This window comes from Danaus plexippus, chromosome 6, assembly GCF_018135715.1.
Source record: "Danaus plexippus chromosome 6, MEX_DaPlex, whole genome shotgun sequence".
Taxonomy (NCBI): domain Eukaryota; kingdom Metazoa; phylum Arthropoda; class Insecta; order Lepidoptera; family Nymphalidae; genus Danaus; species Danaus plexippus.
This window is the reverse complement of record NC_083540.1, coordinates 4,041,851-4,063,231: the sequence shown is the minus strand read 5'-3', so window position 1 is coordinate 4,063,231 and position 21,381 is coordinate 4,041,851. Positions and strand designations below refer to the sequence as shown.

At 28.9% G+C, this 21,381-nt stretch overlaps 1 protein-coding gene across 1 annotated transcript; it reads left to right on the top strand.

Moving 5' to 3' along the window:
- The first annotated feature begins 7,085 nt into the window (after positions 1–7,085).
- On the top strand, positions 7,086–21,138 carry LOC116779167 (lachesin-like). Its single transcript, XM_061529603.1, has 8 exons — positions 7,086–7,110; positions 9,902–10,008; positions 12,785–12,970; positions 13,761–13,953; positions 16,952–17,080; positions 17,512–17,631; positions 19,109–19,279; positions 19,414–21,138. The coding sequence occupies exons 1-8, from the start codon at positions 7,086–7,088 to the stop codon at positions 19,662–19,664; spliced, it is 1,182 nt and encodes a 393-aa protein (XP_061385587.1). The 3' UTR covers positions 19,665–21,138.
- The last annotated feature ends 243 nt before the right edge of the window (positions 21,139–21,381 follow it).

Below are 21,381 nucleotides of genomic sequence, written 5' to 3'. Positions count from 1 at the left end.
CAAAAATGAAAAATAATAATTTACAAAGATTAAAAAAAAATACCTCAATCAAATAATGTTGTCGCTGTCTCCTGTTTTCATCAGTATGTTTTTGAAAGATAATTTGAACTTCAATTCCTTTCGCTCAAAAACACAGAAGTCGACTAAGTTTATTCAAACCAAACAAGGTGTGTCTGTGTGAAATCTCATTTAGGAAAATTCGGAGAAAAGTTGGGAAGCCGGTTGCCAACATTAGGTAAACAGGTGAAGTCGGCGGGTGTGCGCCAACCTTTTTCCCCTAATAAACTTACGAAACGGACCCTCGCGTCTTCTTTTATTTCAATTTCCCGTCTTCTAGTATCGAAGTTCGACTATTGTTTCAACTTTCGTAAAAATAGTCTAAATGAAGTGGGTAATTAACTGCTTATAAAGAACTTCTGTAACTTCAGCTACAGTAAATAATATTATTGAGGTAAAATTTTAGGTTATAATACTTCAAGATATTTGGATTTCATTAGCTACTTTATTTAATCTTAATGTAAATGTATGTTTATTATGTAAAAGTTCTGGACTTAACATCTTAATTGAAATGCTTAAAATTTAGAAAAGATATTTTGCTTCTTTTTATCAATTTAATGTTTCCATTTTCCGTCGACTGAATCTTAAGACGTACAATTTTCATTAAGCTGTATTTGAATAATGTTTCATTGAAAATTATGGTTAGCTTAATTTTTACTCCATTAATTTCATTCTTGATTACTTTTCATTTTACGTTTTTGCTTTATAATATTTATTTTTTAGAGCAATAAACCTTGCATTATTTATTAATTTTTATTCTATAATACAACCAATAGCCTTAAAATTATGTATTTAAGATAATGGAAGTGTGATTCTTCATCACGCGACGTGTAATGATGTAATAAAGTCTTTGGAAAGAAAACTTTATAAGGCAGCATAAAGTTTCTGTTTGCGTATTATTAAGAGAACCAAAACTCTTGGAACTCCGTTGTTGTATACATTCTGAAAGGTCTGTTTTTTACGTTACATTCCTTCATTTAGAGATAGCTAAAAACTGAATTGTAAAGATATATCAAGAAGAATATTTTTAACAGGTGTATATATTTTATGAATCATCTAATTCGATAATATTATAAACATAAATAGCATTGTTTCTATCATAACAACTCTAAGCTTCTTATTTTGTCTCTGAAATGTTTGGGAATATTTAATTCTTGTAACATTTGCGGGTCTAACTTTTTTGGTCGCGTTGTGAAATCTGTTTGTGCTAAAGTCGTCACGTGCAACCGCTGATGAGCCGTAGACGTGATATCACTCACTTGTACGTGCTTCTCTCTTTATTTCAAAATTTGTGCCTAAACTTTAATGTGAGAGTAAAAACCCTCTTATTCTTAATGCATCTTATCCCAAGCAATTTCTTTAAGGCTTATTAAGACGTGGCTGTTAAGTGTTATAGTTTTAAAGAGTTTTCTTAATTTAGACATTTCCAAGGGTTATAGAAGTAATGGAACAAGAAAATTAAGAAAGTTCACCTTTGCCCCGAGAGAAGAATTTCATCTTAGAAACTATTATTAAGTGTATTTTTATATTTTTAACTGCCAAATTAAATATTTTCTGTACGACTTTTATAATGGTGGGTCTAATTGTGCTGGTGAGAAATCAATAGACGTATACATTTTTTGTGTAAAATTTAAATGCATGTTCACATTTTATTATCGTACTGAAGTCTAAAGCATTTCTTTTACACCAACAATCTGTTGAACGTTTCAATGTATTCTTAAACAATATTTTATTTCTAATATTCTATCAAACCTTTATAGAAGTGAAATAATTTCTGATACGGGATGACTGAAAGTAGAGTACTAGTAATTACTAGTTTATAAATATTTATATCATAAGTGTTAATTTATCAGTTAAACAACTTACAAGGGAGAATAAGAAATATGAATAACGCCTCTTGATACATAACATATTGCAGATTTCTTGACATTGAGAGCCGTATTTCGACGGAATTATTTACGAAATTTAAGAGTTTTATTAAAAAGATAAATAAAACTATTTCGCTCTATGCTCGATAAAGAAAAGAAGGAGGATAAGGAGCAGTTTATTTTCGATATAAATATTAAATTAAAAAAAAATAAACACTGGCCATAATTAAAATCTCATAATGTTGAAGAGAAATCAAATAATTTAAAGAATCGATTACAAATTCTTTTATGTAACTGTAAACGAACTAAGCAAAAAATAACTCAGATACAGCAAACTAAACTTGTTACTTTATAAAAAAATAAATAACATAAAATGGGTACACATACCCTTGTTTATCTTAATTTATTTCGTCTTTAAGGATTACAATTCAAGATTTAACCGAAAAAAATAAGATACGATTTAAAACATTAAGTATCTAATAATTATTATTTGTTCAAACTTTATAAATGTGTAATTTAAGTTATTTAACAGACATGGAAGTATTGAAAGATCTTAATAAACTAAAACACAATATACTTAAAAAAGATATATTCGTGTAAATATTAAGATAATTGTAAAAAATAAAATGTGCTACCTATAAGTGTAATAAATGGTCAATAATTATAAAACTCGTCACCAACTCTAAAGTGTATGTAATTTACGCCTAGTTTTCATTACCAAAAGTAATTAAACTACCTGGGTTCATGCCCAAACTTACTCAGGTATAAACACTTCCATAAAAAAGTGCTATAATGAAAGCCTTTTACACAATAAAAAAAATCCCATAAATATTTAAACATAAACATTTAAAGGAACTACAGTTAAGTGTCGTTGGCTCTGCTCAGTAAGAGTACGTTCGAGACAATGATAGTTTTACAATTGCTTTAAAATATTTGATAGCATTATATTAATTTATATAAGATATGAAAACAAAATATACCTTATCATAAATAATTTATACATTCAGTACAAAAAAGAATAATGTATAAATACATATCTAATTTGTTTATTTATAATTAATGTTAAAGAAAAGAAGCAATGAATAAGCTATGATAATAAAATGAAACGATCTCTCCAAGTCGTTTGTTTCCCTTAGTGAATGAATTGTGGATTTTAAATATGAATGAGAAAATTAATCATTGAGGATTGAAAATTACCCAAAAAGAAACATCTAGAATGTATATTTGGACAAAGGCCAATTAAGCTTAGAACCGAAGATTAAATATAAAATTTTCCAAAATTAGGTTTGAGCAACATTTGATCAAAGTCAATGAGTAGAGCTTAAATGTTGCTAAGATTAGAAAACAAAGATAATGTAACACGACGGGAAAAAAAATATAATAATATTGTTTAGAATATACGGTACGACTTTAACATGCCTTACATATAACTCGTTAAGACTACCTACGCTAATCTTGTTAAAACTGTACTACTTAACTGTAGCTTTACGATTGTAAGGGATGAGATTAATTCAAAATTAATGACATCTATCCAGGACTCATTTCGGTTTGCTATTGTTGTGGACCATAGCGGAATGTTTTTAATCGGATAGTTTCATAGGTTATCAGTTTAACTACTGGAGAAATTAATATTGGGAAGAAAATTTTACTAAGAAATTATAAATTAAAACTTTAAAATCAGAAATGAATTCTAAGGAACTTTAAAAAGCGAATAAAGGTATAAAGAAGAAATATAAAACAATATAATGATATCACTCATCATTCATTTAATTTCATAAAAAAAACATTGCAACCATTGGTATGAATAGCATGGATATTATAAGTATATCATATTATGTATGTAATTAATATTAGGATTATTATAATTAGATATAAATATACATATGAAATGTTTTTATTCTGACTATTGTTGACATAAAGAACGCGCTAAAATTACGAACTTAAATTTCCATCAATTCAGTCATTAGTCACTGTGTTAAAAAAGTATATTTACTGGACTATATTCGTCCGCACTCACTCACTTAAATATTTATTATGTAATATCGACATTTTAAATATAAAATTCTTCACAAAAAGTAAAATTGTTCAAATACGCTGTTTTCTTAAACAAAGGAAATTGAGATAAAGATCGAAATATAAACGTAACTATCTGACGTATATAAAGTTCATATATTGATTGCCAATATAGGGTTGCAGCTGTAAATTCATTGAATGGAGTATCATGTAAAGTATTATTGGTAAGCAACAAATAGTAGATTATATTGAAATATAAGTATAAGAACCGATTTAGTGTTAATAATTGATAAAATTCGAACATATTTTATTTGAATTAGCTTTAAATATATTTTCTTTTTGTATTAAATTAAATCAAACAATAAACATAGGAGAGAAAAACAATAAAAATCGTTTTAACTATTCAATATTTTTACACTCCGATAGCAATCAGAGTTGAACCCTTAAAGCGAACAATGCCACAAATTCGCAATCAATCATTTGAACGCTTATGTAAACGAGACAGTGTTTAGCAAAAAGCAGAACACACAGCACAAGCTGTGCGACGACCGCATTAATAATTTATCAGGCAAATGACGTCTGGTTGCTAATAAAGCGTAAATTCGCGCTGGAAATATTAATAAAAGCAGCTTGCCGGAACTCGCTTCGGAACCGCGTCGCTCGGACCGATGACAAATGACCAGTTGCTAGATTCATTTAGTTTCCATTTTAATACAACAAACAAAACTGATTATATTATTGTTATAACATTATCTAGATGCAATATTGCATTATACATACATTATTTGTTTTTAATATAATAATGTCAACTGTGTTATGATTAATTAAAGCTGGTTAATATGGAAACAGTCACAGCTGTTCGGTTATTATGAATAGAATAATAAACAACTTCAGCATTATTTATGTTTCTGCCACTTTTATTTCTGTGTTCTTAAGACTAATTATTATTTTTAAAAGATCGCAGATGCAAAAATATTAATGATCATTTTAATTAAAGTGTATAAAAATGATTGTAATAATAAAGTTACCGTAATTAAAGTATAGTAAAAAATATTTTTATATTGTTATATTTATAAGTGATTCATAAATAAAAAAAAATGATAAATCAAACTGATGTTAAATTCAATTGTTTTAAAAATTCGAAACATACCATATTCACTTTAATGAAAAAAAAAATATTTTCACAATTTACTTGTTATATTTTATGAATATACAAATTTCAATACTGCATTTTAGTTTGTCTTGTAGGTATGTAGGAGTTATCCTCCATATTACCTTCTATACTGATTTATCATTCACGTGATGGTCGCCTCGCAAGGCGCTTTCTCTGAGAAATATATAGCCTATTTGAAGCGCAGAAAGATGGGTAATTTCATTGAATTTATGAACGTATCATGGTTGAAATTTCGAGGTTGCAAATTTTGACTGAAAATCGAGTTTGGGGATGTTGAATGTAAATTATTTGACTTAGTTCGATTAAATTGGGTTGATAATAAAGAATTTAATTTTTAATATTATAGGTAATTTCACACTTCTATTACATATAATAAAATCGTTCACAGGGTCAATTCTATACATTGAAAATAAATGAGAATAAATCCTTATAGGGGTATTCCTAGAAGAAATAGATGCCAAAAATATGATTTTTGAATTTTTTGTCTGTCTGTCTTGTCTTGTCTTGTCTTGTCTTGTCTGTCTGACTTATCTGTTCAATAAAAGTTTATATGGGGGTTGCTGATCACCTGATGCAACATTTAGGTACCTTATACCGCGGGAAAATGCCTCATTTCATGGGAATATTTTTAAACTACTTTGAAACAAACTTTTGTAAAATTACTTGCATTGAACACTTATAATGTTTAATAATGATATGTTGTATTTAATTAATGTACTAATTTCCGACGGATAAATTATGAATTGTGTCGGTGTAGATCTGCGTACGCCCTGTTTTTCTCATGCATATTATATGTAGCTTTATCTCGAGTGAGCAAGCAGCAAGAAGCCTGTTTAGACTCCCTGAAATCGCTAATACGACTTCTAACATTGTTTATGAAGAAATTTTGTAGTAAGGTAGTTTTTCTACGCGAACAAAGTCACGGGCACAGTTAGTCATACACAACAGTTTTTAAATTTATTTATATTTAATTTATCATATCATCCCTTTAAAAGACATCTTTTATATACTACAAATACACAATCACTTAAATTTCTCTAGGAATAGAATGTCTTTTTGAGACAAAGAAATCCAGGACTGAAAAAATGCGAAATTGTGTCAAGACCTAACCTTACAAAGAGCTGCTGAGTTTCTTGTTTCATAAATGTAAACTGGTTTCAATAGCGTTAATTGTTTCTAAAAAACATTTTATTTAGCTTTAAATATACTTCAGACTTAACTTATTTATGCAGAAATATTGTCTATTTAATTATTTTTATGAACTTGCGCCCAATTTTACAACGTATGTAAACAAAATAATGTAAATTTCATTAGACCACATAGTAAATACATTTCTGGTGCTTACTTTGTTTCAAGTTTTTCAAAAACTATATATGTGAATAAGCTTGAAAATCGAATCAACAATTATAAGTTTTCCATCGTAGTATAGAGAGAGGTAAGTCAAAAATCTATTTGCGATATAGTAATAAAAATATCAATCTCTATTTCAAAGGGCCTTTGTCATGCTATTGTATATTGTGTATGGGGTGAGCTGTTTACGTGTTTTACATTGAACATTTAAATATTAGAATAGATTTTTGTATACTATAGTTTCTGCCAGCGACATCTTTGGCTTAGAAGTTGAAAATAAATGTAAAGTCTAAGTATATTAAAGAGTTGTTTCAGTTACATCAAGCCATTATCACCAAGAGTGGGATTTTAAAAAGTTAAGTAACTATACAAAAGAAGATTGTAACTTCAAGAGTTACAATCTCCTTTGGTGGTATCTATAATTTCTAAATCTTTTACTGAAGACAGTGCCTTCCTCATGTTGGAATACCCTAAATTGAAGCCTATTTTAAAATTTTTTGGAGAATGATCATTGTGCTGTTTTACACACACACTGAAAAAGTTACAGGTTCGGATGTGCAAAATTTACATGATAAATTCCAAGGTTAAGTTCATATTTTTTAATCCTAAAATGAAGAATGAAAATGCCTTATGCTGGGACTATGTCAAGTAATTTCTTAGAATTTTCCATATCCCTATTCTATTCTACAAAGTAGAGAGCCCATGTCCCTTGTACGCTCAAACGTTAAGCGTTACATGGAATTCATCAGCGAAAAGTTGGATTTTTGACATTAAAAGAATCTTTGCTGTTTATCATGACCACACTGCCAGACCTCAAGTTATTATAGCCCTAAGTGAAAGGATTTTGTTTTTTTATTTTTTTATTATATAGTCAGTAGAACGATCTTAATGGCAATAAAATTATTTTGATAAAGTACAAAAGGTAAGTTTTTCCTCGCGAAACATGTTATACATCAATATTTTCATGTAATATAACAAGAATTGGTGAAAATAAAGAACCCGTAAATGATAGTTACTTCGTAAATCAAAACGCAGTAAAGTAGATCATAACGGGACAGAATAAAGAAAGCATTTTCATATATAACACATAGAACTAAATTATCAATACTAACATGTTCTTTATGTTTTTTATGGTCCACTTACTGGTGCAGTTACTGTGTCACTCCCATATTTTAATTGCACTAGCATTGGTTACAATTATTACTTACTCAACATTTATAAGACTGCGCCAATGAAAAAATTTAATATTAATCCAGACACTGGACTAACTTTTTTTGCGTTAATTTTAAGATGCTTGATTCTATTAATAAATGGTTCTAATTAAGATCAGGATTTAAATAGCCTTCATTATTTTGATAAAGCGTTCTTATATAGATCGACATACTTATATGTATGCCTTCATTAAAACCAACTGACAGTATTTTTATAAGTAATAATTAAATAGAAAGCTAAAACTAATAATAATATCCCAATTTTTCAAATTGTATATTATTTTTAACTCTTGTTAATCTCTATATTCCAAAACATAAAATTTTACCAAAATTAATGTTTTATTCATTCACACTTGTTTTATTAATAACATTGCTTATTAATAGGCATATTCATGTCTACGTGCCCTCTAGAAACATTAGTCTAATTTGGTTACGTTAAGCCGAAAAGAATAAAACTATTACCAAAGAAAACAAAAACATTTCTTTCATCGAGTCCGGAAAAACCTAACACCTATTTATACTTTGTGTTTTAAATTTTCTGAAAGGAATATAAATTTTTAACTTGAAACTTTTTGATAAAGGTATTTAGTGGCATGTTAAAATCCGTAAAAACTAAACGCGATAATTTGTTCATAGTTTGTATTTTTTTAAAGTAAGTTTTGACTTAAACTACAAGTGCAAATTTATTTAAAAATAATCTGAACACAACAGAAAATCGCAGACATTCAGCGCTAAAATAAGAAATGATATTTTTATAGATACATTTACGTTGCTTGCATTATTCATTAAAATATAATTTTGCTTATATAAAACTGTTTGTACATTTAAATACACTCTACACTGGAAAAGAATCCTTGTCTTACCACTTTTTAGTAACAAAGCATATTGACCGTAATGTACTAAGAATATAACTATTATTTCAGAACATCCGGATTTATACACTGAACCGTTATTAATATAAATCTAGATGTCTAACAATGCATATAAAATAAAATATAAGCTTAAAATAAAATTGTTAAACAAGGTGAAACTCTAATCCTAAGATCAATAATCAGCACAAGGAGAGTTGTGTAAGGTGAGAAAATCTATCAGCAGAAATCTAAACTGAAAGCTACTAAAACTTAAAATAAAATTTTTAGATTCAAACAATTTTTGTCAAACTTGTAAATATTTTTTTGTAAATCAAAAAATGTAACTCCGGTAATAACATATAAATTCTCCCCTTGTATCCGGTATCCCAATAAATAAACCCCTTTATCAAACAATTCACAACTTCAAGCATTTTACAAAGTATGATTTCTGTGGTAAGAATTCAGTCAAGACGGTAATACAAAGCAGTATTCCAGCTCAGCAACTTAAATAAAAGTAAGATAATATTTTGTAAACATTTTACTGCGCCCCAGTCTGTGACGATATTGTGGACGTTGTTGCAAAACGACAGTTTTTACTACCTTCAACGAGACCATTTGGTAATGTTATGTCTCCGCCATAGATGCCGTCATACCGCAAGGCTACTAACCCATAAAATACTTAGGAGTAGCTCACCTTAGAAAAATATATTAATACTGAATGCAACAACTACCGCTTTATTACACACAGCTCTTTATAAGTTTTGCTAAAATGCATAATAACAATAAACTTAAATGTAAAACATTTTGAATAAATTAGTTTACGAAATATGTACTTGTATTTAAAATGATAATTTTATTCAAAGTAGTCTCAATAAAAAAAGAATTAGTTTGAACGACGTAGTTATATATATATTAATTATTTGATATATTATAAGTATGAAAAACCGGTATCCCTTTTCAGTCCGCCAATGCTATTTAAATGCTGTCATTTAACTTATTTATTACACAGTTGCATTCGAAGTCAAAGTTAAAGTGGTAAGTTGACTTTGCATGGTCTCCGCTCCAGATTGCATTGCGCCTGACAGTATCAAGCTTGCAACTTTGTGGTGATATAACAGATAAGCAACGAACCACAAACTTACAACTCTTCCTGTTTCGTCAGTCTTAAGACACGATTCAAGCCATTGTTTCAACTGATTTAAAGTGTCCCTCTACTTTGGTGTTTATTTGAAACAAGTTGTTTAAGTACACACAAAGAACTTAGGTTTTGAGTTTTTTTGTCACATTTTTTTTTATCGAAATTTATCGAAACTTTTTGTAAGTATACTATACTTGTAATAATACTTAAAGTATAAAAACATAAATTACTGTTATCAGGAGGTGTGGAGGTGCCAGAGTTCGGGGAGCCAATCACCAATCTGACAGTTCCCATCGGGCGAGACGCAACCTTCAAGTGTATAGTCGTCAATTTAGGCAATTATAGGGTAAGAAGATAATTATAGAAATGCCACAATAACTTTTAATTGTCCTTAATTTCGAATTGTTGCACAAAAAAGTGTATTATAAAGTAACAAAAATCCTATGCATTATTAATACCGCAATTAAAATGTCAACTACATTTCTTGTTAATTCGTACTTGAATAATAATTATTGTAATTAGTTCAGTAGTTAGTAACAGTATTTGCTTACACCGTCATATCTCATCACACCGAACGTTAATGACGTACTAACAATAATTTATGTATTAATGCCATTGTATTGTCTCTATATATTGATAGAAAATTTATCACCAGCAAACTAGATTTTACTATAAACTAGATTTTACTAAGAACTTTACTATGGAACTCTTGTATTTAAACATTTATGTACAATAAAAATCATTTTCCAGTACAGAGTATACAGTACAGTACATTGTACAGTAAATCATAGTACAGCATCATATATTTACAAAATCTAGTGATATATACAAAAATTAAGTTCGAGATCCTCACCGATCCGATCTCAAAGACATACAACACAACCATATATACAATCAATATTATATTACTATTAAAAACACTCGTTGTTTTATTTATTTTCAATTTCGTGGTTTAAAACTATAAAAATAAAAATGAACTGTTTCACTGGAAAATATTTCTCTACAAATAAGAATAACATATATATTTTTCAGTCCCAATACTTGTAATAAGTCTGGTTAGTGCTTATAAAATCACGATTTGGTTTTAATCAATTCTTTCCAATGAGTTTTCGATAACAATAATAAATGTTATAGTAATTATTGTTTTAAGTAAAGTCTTTACTTCGCTCTGCTATTTGTCGTGGTTAAATAGAAATAGAATTCCAAATTTTTCTGTCTTAAATACTCAGTCAGAAAAAAATAATCAAAATTGTTTTTTCGTCATATGAGGTCTACTTTCACATAAAAACATCAATTACACTGTACGCAAATTACAAACAAAGAGGTTATTATTGTTTTTTATGAAAAAAATACTTTTAGATTACAAAACATGCTTATAAAAACTTAAACAAAAACTTAACTTAGAAAAAACTTACTTTATTAAAATTTTATCAATTTATACTGTGGATGATGCAGATATAATTATATTTAAGGTTTTCTCGTGTATAAATTTAAATAAAAGCAAGTTTTTCGGATATTTTATTGTTTTAGATCTCCTTATCCCGACGTATCGGTTCCTTCACAGCAACCGTGATCATGGGCAGACAAGATGAGAGTGCCCGTGATAGTTTCATGTCATATAGTATGCGAAAACCATTTTAATAAAACAATATATAAATCTATATATGAACATTTTTACAAAATAAGCAGTTGTTTCTTTTCTTTATGTAACAACAACCAAATTTTTTCCAACAGAAAACTTTAGAAGTAACACAGCTTTCAAATCAAAGAAGAGCTTCAATTTGCTGGTGTTATATAAATAATGTTCATTATAATTACTTCCCATATAAAACAAATGTTGAGAAAAAAAATAGCAATTCATTTTAAATTACATTGGTCTGTTAACTAATTAAAATCGACATCGTTATTTTTTAATAAACGCGTTAAGCAAAATGTATCGTTCCTATTTTAAAACTAAACCCAATAGCTTTCTGTATATTTATTATATCAATTTTGTTTGTAAATGTTTCAATTATCAATGTTCACTGCAATTAAAACACATTGTTAAGCGTTCTAATTGGCAGTAATAATTATATTTTTATTATTATAAATATCATTACTGAGAGATATTGTTTTGACTAAGGGTTCCGTTTCCAAAAGAGCGATAGAATTTATTTATAATAGTAATAACTTACAATTTAAATAAATTATACCTAGGCTCACTTATTATTCAAAAAAGTATTAAATAGTAGCAGAAAATACGGGGTGAAAGATTCAACGACACGAGCAGGAGTCAAACCGGCAATCTTTAACATATCGCGTTGTAGTTAAAAAACCTATTAAGCTATCGGACCCTGCTTCGAGTCAATGAATTAAGTATACTGTATAATTAACAGTCATATTGAGAAAAAGACGCCATCTATTAGAACATCTTTGTTTGTTTCCTCTTGGACACAAATTTAGAAATTATGGAATAGCACTTTCGTAAGAAATACTGGAATGGAGATAAAAGGTTGCAAGTTCGAATGTTATATGTATCGATAAGTTTTTCATTTTATATATTCTATTTATATTTTAATTCGCGTATAAGCTCAAAGATACTTTAAATCTAAATACATATTTATAAAGTACTGTTGATTTGATTGAAATTTCTTTAGGAATAGTAATTTATTGAGGAATTATCTGATTCATAAACAAAAATATATAATTAAAATCTATTACAACGTTTAGTTTACTTTGAGAGCATTATTTTAGTGATATTGATCTCAATAAGCATGTCAGTAATAGCTCCCTTATAGTATTAATAGTTCATTTTAGTTATCTAGACTCAATACACAAAGTCAAAGCCTGCACGACGTTGGAATTAATTAATTATGGTATGCAATTAATTGGTTTAACGAATGACCATTGTCTCGATTAAAGCAATTAAATTAAATGGAATCAATATACATTATCACGCTTATCATTAAAGACCAGAAAATTTATAAACATAAATTTGGATGCAAAATGAGTAAATTTATTTACATCGTTCTTGCCGCTAGCCTCATCTAAACCATAATCTGAGGTACTGAAAAACGTACAATAGCCTCAAATCACTTTACAAAGCGGTCTTTGTTGCTAGTATATGTAACGGCTTTGTTCAGGTTGGCTGGGTGAAAGCGGACACAAAAGCGATCCAGGCTATCCACGAACACGTAATCACGCACAACCACAGGGTGTCCGTATCACACGCTGACCACTCAACGTGGTATCTTCACATAAAGAACGTGCAAGAAGAGGACCGCGGCCAGTATATGTGCCAAATAAATACCGACCCTATGAAGAGTCAGGTAAATTTTCTATTACATATATAATTATTGAATATTTATAACGAGGAATATTGCTTTAAATTGAATACTGAATAAAAACAATAAACTTCAAAAAACTAATTTTTAACACATTTTCTCCACGTACGTCAGTAGTGGTTTAAATATTTAAGTGTATTACAATCATTTCAATAAAAGGTGAATTACAATATTGAAAAAAATATGCCAATAACCCAATAATAAAGTTTCCATACACCAACAACGAAAGCAAATTGCCCCTTTCGCCTATTTAACATTCGACGCTTTAATATATTGCGCGCAGAACTGAAAAGGTTTCAATTAATTTAAAATGTGATTATTGAGCCGAAAAGCTGTACGAAATAATTCATTTTCAGAAAGCCGCTCGTAAATCAATCAGCCTTCGGCACTATTTATCCAAGAGTTGTTATATATTATACTAAAAATAGAGATTAACCGTCTAAAAATTAAATATTATTAAAGCTTCTATTCCGGATTTAATGCAATTTAAGAAAAAAAAATTAAATAAAAGATATTACTTTATATATTTTAATAAGCAAATCATAGTATAAAAATACATAGTGATGCTATACCTAAAATTTTAATTATAAACTGGAGTCAGCTATAGTTATTTTTGCTTATCACTGTAATTCTTAATAAAACGCTTGATATATTTTATTATACCTCGCACTTTATTTAAAAGTAATGTTAAATTATGGCTTATGAAGATTATTTTGTTTAGCTGTACTTGTTATCGTTTCATTAAATAATAATAACCGCGTTAAAATATTTTAAGATGGGCTATCTCGAAGTAGTTATACCCCCTGACTTTATACCGGAAGAAACTTCTGGAGATACGATGGTGCCTGAAGGTGGGACGGCACGTGTCTCCTGTAGAGCAAGGGGGATCCCCCCGCCGAGAGTAATGTGGAAACGCGAAGATGGCCAAGAAATAGTCGTGAGGGACGCTACTGGGGCAAAGACAAAAGGTAAAACATTCGATGATATTATATATGAATGGTATTTTATTAAATAGAAAAAAATATAGTGTGTGTAAAAAAGCATAGAAACTTTTTATTCATTAGAAATAACTATGAATACCATAGTATGGTATATTTCAAATGTCAGCCCCGGCATCTCATGTGGAGCGCATTGGAAATATCCAATTATTCATGACTATGGTGCATGAATCAAGCTCAATTTTACTAAAGGATGGTTTATATTGGCTTTGATAACCAACGAGATTTGTGTCATATTTAAAAACATTTGTGACTTAAAAAAATAATAATTTTACGACTGTTGGTCAACCACTTAGTGAGTCAGTTAGTGGTCTCAGGTTGATCCAACAAATAACAAATAGTCTTTTTGATAGAACGGGTATGGTAAGAGAAAATTGAGGTAAGTATGCGACATATTTCCCAAACACAATATTTATTTTGATATAACTTTTTTTTTGCCATTTGCACTTCTTGTTGCTGACCGAATCCGACCATGGTGATTAAGCAAAATTTACTGTGTAATGGACAATTTATTTGACTAATTTAGTTTCAACATAATGGTCGTTAGAAATAGTCAAATATCAAGTCATCGTTGAAATAGCCGTTATAAAATAATACAATTACTGTATATATGTCTATAGTAATCTGTTACAAACTAACTTAATTTTATGTTTTCTATCTATTTGGATGAAAATTTCCAAGCCCAAAAGGATTTTCATTGATAACACGATAACTATTTGGGTGTACACAGATATTAATATTTATGCTATAATAAGATTACTAGATATTAATTACAATTTCTAAACTGTCTAGTCTACATATTTGAACCTTTTATTACTCAAATATATGTAGTATCGGTAGGATGTTGGATTGATACTTGTAAGATATAGGATTTAGTATATCTTGTTTATGAAATCACAGGTCAATGGTTATTATATAGATGTTTATTTATTCATAGGCGTCGCAAGAGATGATCCGCCTTACGTCAAGTCTCGGCTAGAACTTACTAACTTAACTCTAAGTACAAGTACCTTATTTTTCTACCTGGGTCTCAACCCGCTCGAACTGACTTATGTATAAAAACAATACACATTGTTCTTAAGTATAAGAACAATACACATTCCATGCCCACGCAATCTTATCTTTTAACAATTTTACTTATTTCAACGATTCACAAAACATCTTGCACATTTCAGCCCACATCTGTACACAGTATGCCCAAAATGCCCAAAGCTCTAATCCTATGATTTATGATACCCTAACCCTTACTGTAATAAAAGTGAAACTTAAATACTAAAGTACACAAAATAACTTAAATTGTTATTTTATAACTCCACATATATATGTAAATAGAACAGAAATTATTTAAAGCCATTGAAAATATTTATCTACCGCTAATGTGTAATGTTTTTGTATTTAAGTATATTATATTAATTGTTTATATGTCATGTTTATAGAGTATTAACGCAAAACGTAACACTCTATACACCAGTGAACAAATAAGCTATGAATTGTCAAAACAATTAACAACGTTCTAACAGTAAACGTTGATACAATATTGGATTTGGTTCCTTAGAATTTCCTGAAAGACCGAATTATTTGCCGGCTTACCTAATTACCGGAATATAATTTCCTTCAACGTTATTAAGTAACATTCATATTTCTACACAAATTGTTCATAAAAGGTGATTGTGGCAGTTACTGATAATATCAACGATAAACAACAATTTTTTTTCTTTTCACATACAATACAATCTTACTACAGTTATAGGTTTATTCTGACAGTGTTAATATAATACTATAATATATTAATATTTTTTACTCTCATTCTAAATAATACGAAATTAGGGTAATTGCTAACATGATGCCCCTTATTTATCTACAAGTCTCCGAACAAATAAGCTGGGGGTACTTCATAATATAAGCTAAGCATTAAATAGTTTCATTTACCACGGGGCGGTCTTACTTTTTTAATAAATCATCTAGCAGGGTAATTGGAAAATGCAGTGAAACTTGGTGACCTCAAACTACAGCCGGGCGTGCTGCAGGAAAAATATTTCATTTGTCTTAGTTTATCTGAATAGCGCAAGGACGGCATTGTTTTTCTGAATATGTATAATAATACGAACGTCTGTGTGACCGCATTTGTGGTGGTACAATGAGCTGCGGCGACTATTCTCGGGATGAGTTTCGCGTCCAGTATTGTTTAAAGGTTGTCGTAATTAGTATAGTTCCGGCCTGAATAGTCTCCTAGGTCGCATTGTATGTTAAAACGCTTTATACAGATCAGTAGAAATTCCTATCAGTTAAATTCACTTTCTCTCACAAGTTCCAGAGCCACAAAGAAATCTCTACTTTTTATTTCATTCTAATAAATGATTCATAACTTTTCTGCATTCATACATAATGCACTAACTATTATAAAAGGGGGGTTTTACCATCTTTAATGAAAAAAACTCAGCATTAAAAATCTTGTAAAGTTCTGTCTTAGAGGAATTTCAAGTTTTATTGAATTGAAATTTAATACGTTATTATACCTAGAACGTTTCCTAGATTAGAATTTGTACCCGTCTCGGTTGTTTCTGGATCAAATTAATGTAAACAATCATACAGGTGCATTCCGTTTGTAAGTGTAAACATTGTGTCAGATTCCTTATAATTTAATGCATGTTTATATATATGTATATATAGTAATATATTCATTATAAGTGAAAATCAGATAGTAAAACATAACACTTCGAATTAATTAATTATCAATTTCCTGAATATAATAAAACTATATTTAGCGACTGTGTAAATGCTGATAACGTTACAATAAAAAAAAGACTTAATAATTTTCCAAACAAGCTTTCACTGCCTTATAAATTATGGCCTATTATGGTATGTAATACCAAAGCCACGCATCGATTGCAATTTATTGGCACTAATTTGTTTGTAACAAGTGAGTTCTCAGGAAAACCTCCGGATAATAGTACTCTATTGTTTGCAGTGCTTACATACCAAGGTGAGGTATTAAAGTTGACCAAGATATCGCGTTCCGAAATGGGCACATACTTATGTATAGCCGGTAATGGAGTGCCGCCCACAGTGAGTAAGCGGATGCACATAAGTGTACATTGTAAGTTGATATTTTATTAGAGATCATAATAATGGGCTATTAACACAGAGTCACATAAAAGTCGATGAATATAACGACGAGGGGAAGAAAAGTGTTGTTTTATGTATTTATTAACATTATTGACAAAGCTTTTCTTACGCTGTCGTGTCGTCTTGAAATTGCAAAATATGTTGGCCTTATAAGGATGATTAGTTTTAATAAAATACTCAGGTATTTAATAATAATCCTGGTTCAAGGCATAATTAATGTAAAATTAACTATAGCAATCTTAGGTTCTCTACAAGGACATCTTATTAATATAATTTTATTAAAGTTTTAAATATTTTCTTATCAGGTCTTTTGATCACACTTTTTTAAATATTTTAACCAAAGTAGGTTAGTAGGTAGGTAGGTAGTAGTAGGTTTTCATATTAATTCAAATTCATTTCCAGTTCATCCAGTGATCCAAGTGCCAAATCAGTTGGTTGGTGCGCCGCTCGGCACCGACGTTACCCTCGAATGCTACGTCGAATCGTCGCCAAAATCCATCAACTACTGGGTCAAAGATCCCGGTAAATATTTATACTTTACCCAAAAATCCTTATCCACTTTGTTTTTTAATATGGAAAAGTCGTAAATTTTTATTATATATATGAATTTACATATATTATTTTATAGACATACTTTTTATTTAAAAAAACTCTTGTTATAGATAACTAGTTTAAATTTATATTACTATTATTAATTATTCAACAAGTTCACCTTATAAATTACTGTCTTCTTTGCGAAGTTATAATTTGCTAAATTTAATTTTTTAATATTCAATCTATTTAGCCGATATTTAAACATAACATTTTTATCGAATAAACAACAACATTCAGACTATAGAAGGAATTTATAAAACACAAATCCGAAAATGCAAATCTAAGGTAGTCGGATAAAAAATGTTTGATGAGACTCTGTAAACCAATTAGTCGTATGCAAAACTAAACTGTACCCTTTAGTAACTTCTGATTCATGGTAAGTCATTTACAATTTGTTTTTGAAGTGTTTGTTGTGTCAATGAAATTTTGTTCTATAAAAGTTTGTTTTAGAGTTCAAATATTGACATGGTTGCGTCATTTGTCCGTCCGTCATTTATTGTATTTATTTAATAAGAAAAGCTATTTTAAAGGATTAAAAATTTAAATTTAATACATACAGTGTTATCATTAAAATAATATGTGAAACAACACAAATAAAACTATTTTATTCGTTTGTCATTGCTGCAATACTTAGGATGTTACTTGAAATTTAGTACTATTTATAATAAATTATTTAAAAAGTTGCGGAGATCATGTTAATTTCCTATAAATGACACGTTTTTGTACGCAAACAGTGAAAATATATCATATATAAAAATACAGATAGTATAAAAAACAAACTAATAAATTTGGCTAAATGTTTTTTCTTAAAAACTTGTGATTATTTAAATATATAAAATTATATAAAAATATGTCATTTCCCTAGCCATTCTTAAAATAAGCATATTGTAAAACAGATGCCTCGAATAGCAAAACATTCCGGGACATTTCTTTTAACTCCAATTTAGCATATTTTTCTCAATTTCAGCACCCTCGCGCCTAAAGGAAACAAAGAGAACTCCATTAGAGTGCCATGCTTATATTATCGCATTGTAATCTTTGCATTATTTTGTGTTGATATTGCCCCGTTTTAAAACATTTCTTTTCGTATTGTGCCTAATTGTGTAGTAATAATAAAAGCATTACAAATTAAATCATGTCATATTATGTCATGTTCTGTATTTTTTCAATAATTAAGATAATTTTTAATTCAAACAAGCATAATTTAAGTAAATCAAACGCTAAAAAGATTATGATTAACTTGGCGGAGTATCAGAAATAATACCAAAACAAATTATAAAGCGGATATAAAACTCTAGGTGTCTGCCCAAAGTTTTTACATTTTTCATAAAACTTGACGGAGAAAAGATGAAATTCTAATATTGGATTTGGAAGCAAATGCTTTAAGTAATAAATTGTATCGCAGGTGAGCTGATAATACCATCTGAACACCACGAGATGACTGTCAGACAAAAGTCGATGTTCGAAGCTGAGATGTCCATGACTATCAAGAACATCAGACGAGAGGACCTGGGAAGTTACATATGTGTAGCGAAAAATTCTCTTGGCGACGTTGAAAGCAAAATCCGATTATACGGTACGAAAATATCATAAATTCCAATTTACCGACATAAATTTTCTTTATACATCATAAATATTCATATAACCGATATTCTGTTCATCAGTAACCTCATTATTATAAATAATTCTCTTAATTCTGACGTTCAATAGAAATACCAGGAAACGACAGACACATATATCAATACACTGATGAAAGAACGACTTCGGACGATGAATACGGCACAGAAGTATATGACGATGACTTTGAAGACAAAGAAAAGAAAAGTAATCGAGTCCCAGATCGTGCTAACAAATGGTACTCCAACGATGGTAAGCTCATCGTGACTGCTAACAACGCGATAGGCGTTCTGTCAGATGCTTATATCATTACACTAGTAAATGTACTCAAATTCTTAGCATAAAATTATGTTAAATTTACTTATACCGATTATTAGCATAGCAGTAATTAAAATATTCGTATTGCTATACAGAAAGATTTTTCTGATCATTTAATCACAAATTCTTTTGACGTCTATTTGATGATCATAGTTTTTGTTACATTTTTGGCGTCCGTGACCAAATTATAAATTTTCATCAAACTTTTTGCTATATGGTCTCAATCTTTTATGCTTTTGTTAAATAAACTATACGGAATTTAATATGTATGATCTTCCAAACAATACTTTTTATGTTAATAAACACATTAAAAATATATTATTTTACTAAGAAATTTAAGCTCATGTCAACGAAATTAAGAATAAATTACCCTCAGTACTGACTATAATGTATGCATCCAATTATCAAGTTGTCTATATACCTTAGGAGGTGCGATTGTAACAAATTCATTTCAATTGGAACATGACGTACAAATGTACGTTACGTTACATAAACATTTGTACAGATAATAATGTCGTTGTCATAAAATGTATGTTTTATATATTACTAAATATGTTGTAAACTTATTTGTTATATGAGATAATTCTATTCTCATTGACGTCAATTTAAAACTTTAATACCAAAATGAACCAACACCAAATTTAAAACCATATTATGAACCGAGTTTATTTACCTCACTACAGAATGTGGTTTTTTTTACATGTTGGTCCGACCTCAGCGGGATATTTCCCCACCGCATAAGATCATCTTAAATACTCTTAAATACTCAGCTAGTTGTATGATTTCAAATTAAAAATGTTTTAAATCATGACGTCAAATGGCCTATTGGTTCAGCTTTAAAGCTTTAGCATTTTTAATCAGTAAAATATATTTAAGATTATTTGTATTAAATGTTTTTGTTCATGTTGGTAACAGCGTGTAAGGTGATAATAACTAGAAATAAATTGTACATAGTTTATATACTAAGCTTATATACGAAATGATCAAAATTCTGAGCATTTATATTTAACATGGCTATATTAATATTATTTCATATTTTTGTGTCGATACAAACTTGTCTATAATAATATAAATTTTATTTACACAACCCGAAAAATGATCATATTAATTTTATTTGTATGAAATATTATTTATATCTCAACAAATATTAGTTTACCATGTAAATAGTATTCAATATACATTAATTAGGTGCTATGTATTAAAATAATATATCAATAACCGTTTATAAAAAGAATAAAAAATGAAAAATTACCCATGCTTTACCTGTCTAGTACGTTTTAATGTGTTAGAATATAATATTCTGTTTCTAAAATTATACCATAAAAAATATAATTCCTATATTCAATATATATAAGTACTGTTATAACCTCTTCCAAAAATGACCCTATATGATGTATAAGAGTTACCTTTGTACGATATTTAATAGTGCTATTAATGAATAACGATTACTCCTACAATAAATAATCTGATCGTTACCAAAAATAAAACAAATTATATCCAGTATGAGTTTTATTTATCAAAATATTAATCTATTAAATAAAAGTAGATCAAATGCTTCTATCCATTATAAAAATAACTTTTTACAGTTAAAAATGTTCTCTTATTAAACACTCGTTAATTACAATTACTCTCAACGCGTAATATATTACTCAAACCTCAATTTATCCAATTAACTCTTGGTAATGGATGCAACATTTTTGCATCAACCAATTTTATTATTATGTCTTGTGATATAAAGCATTA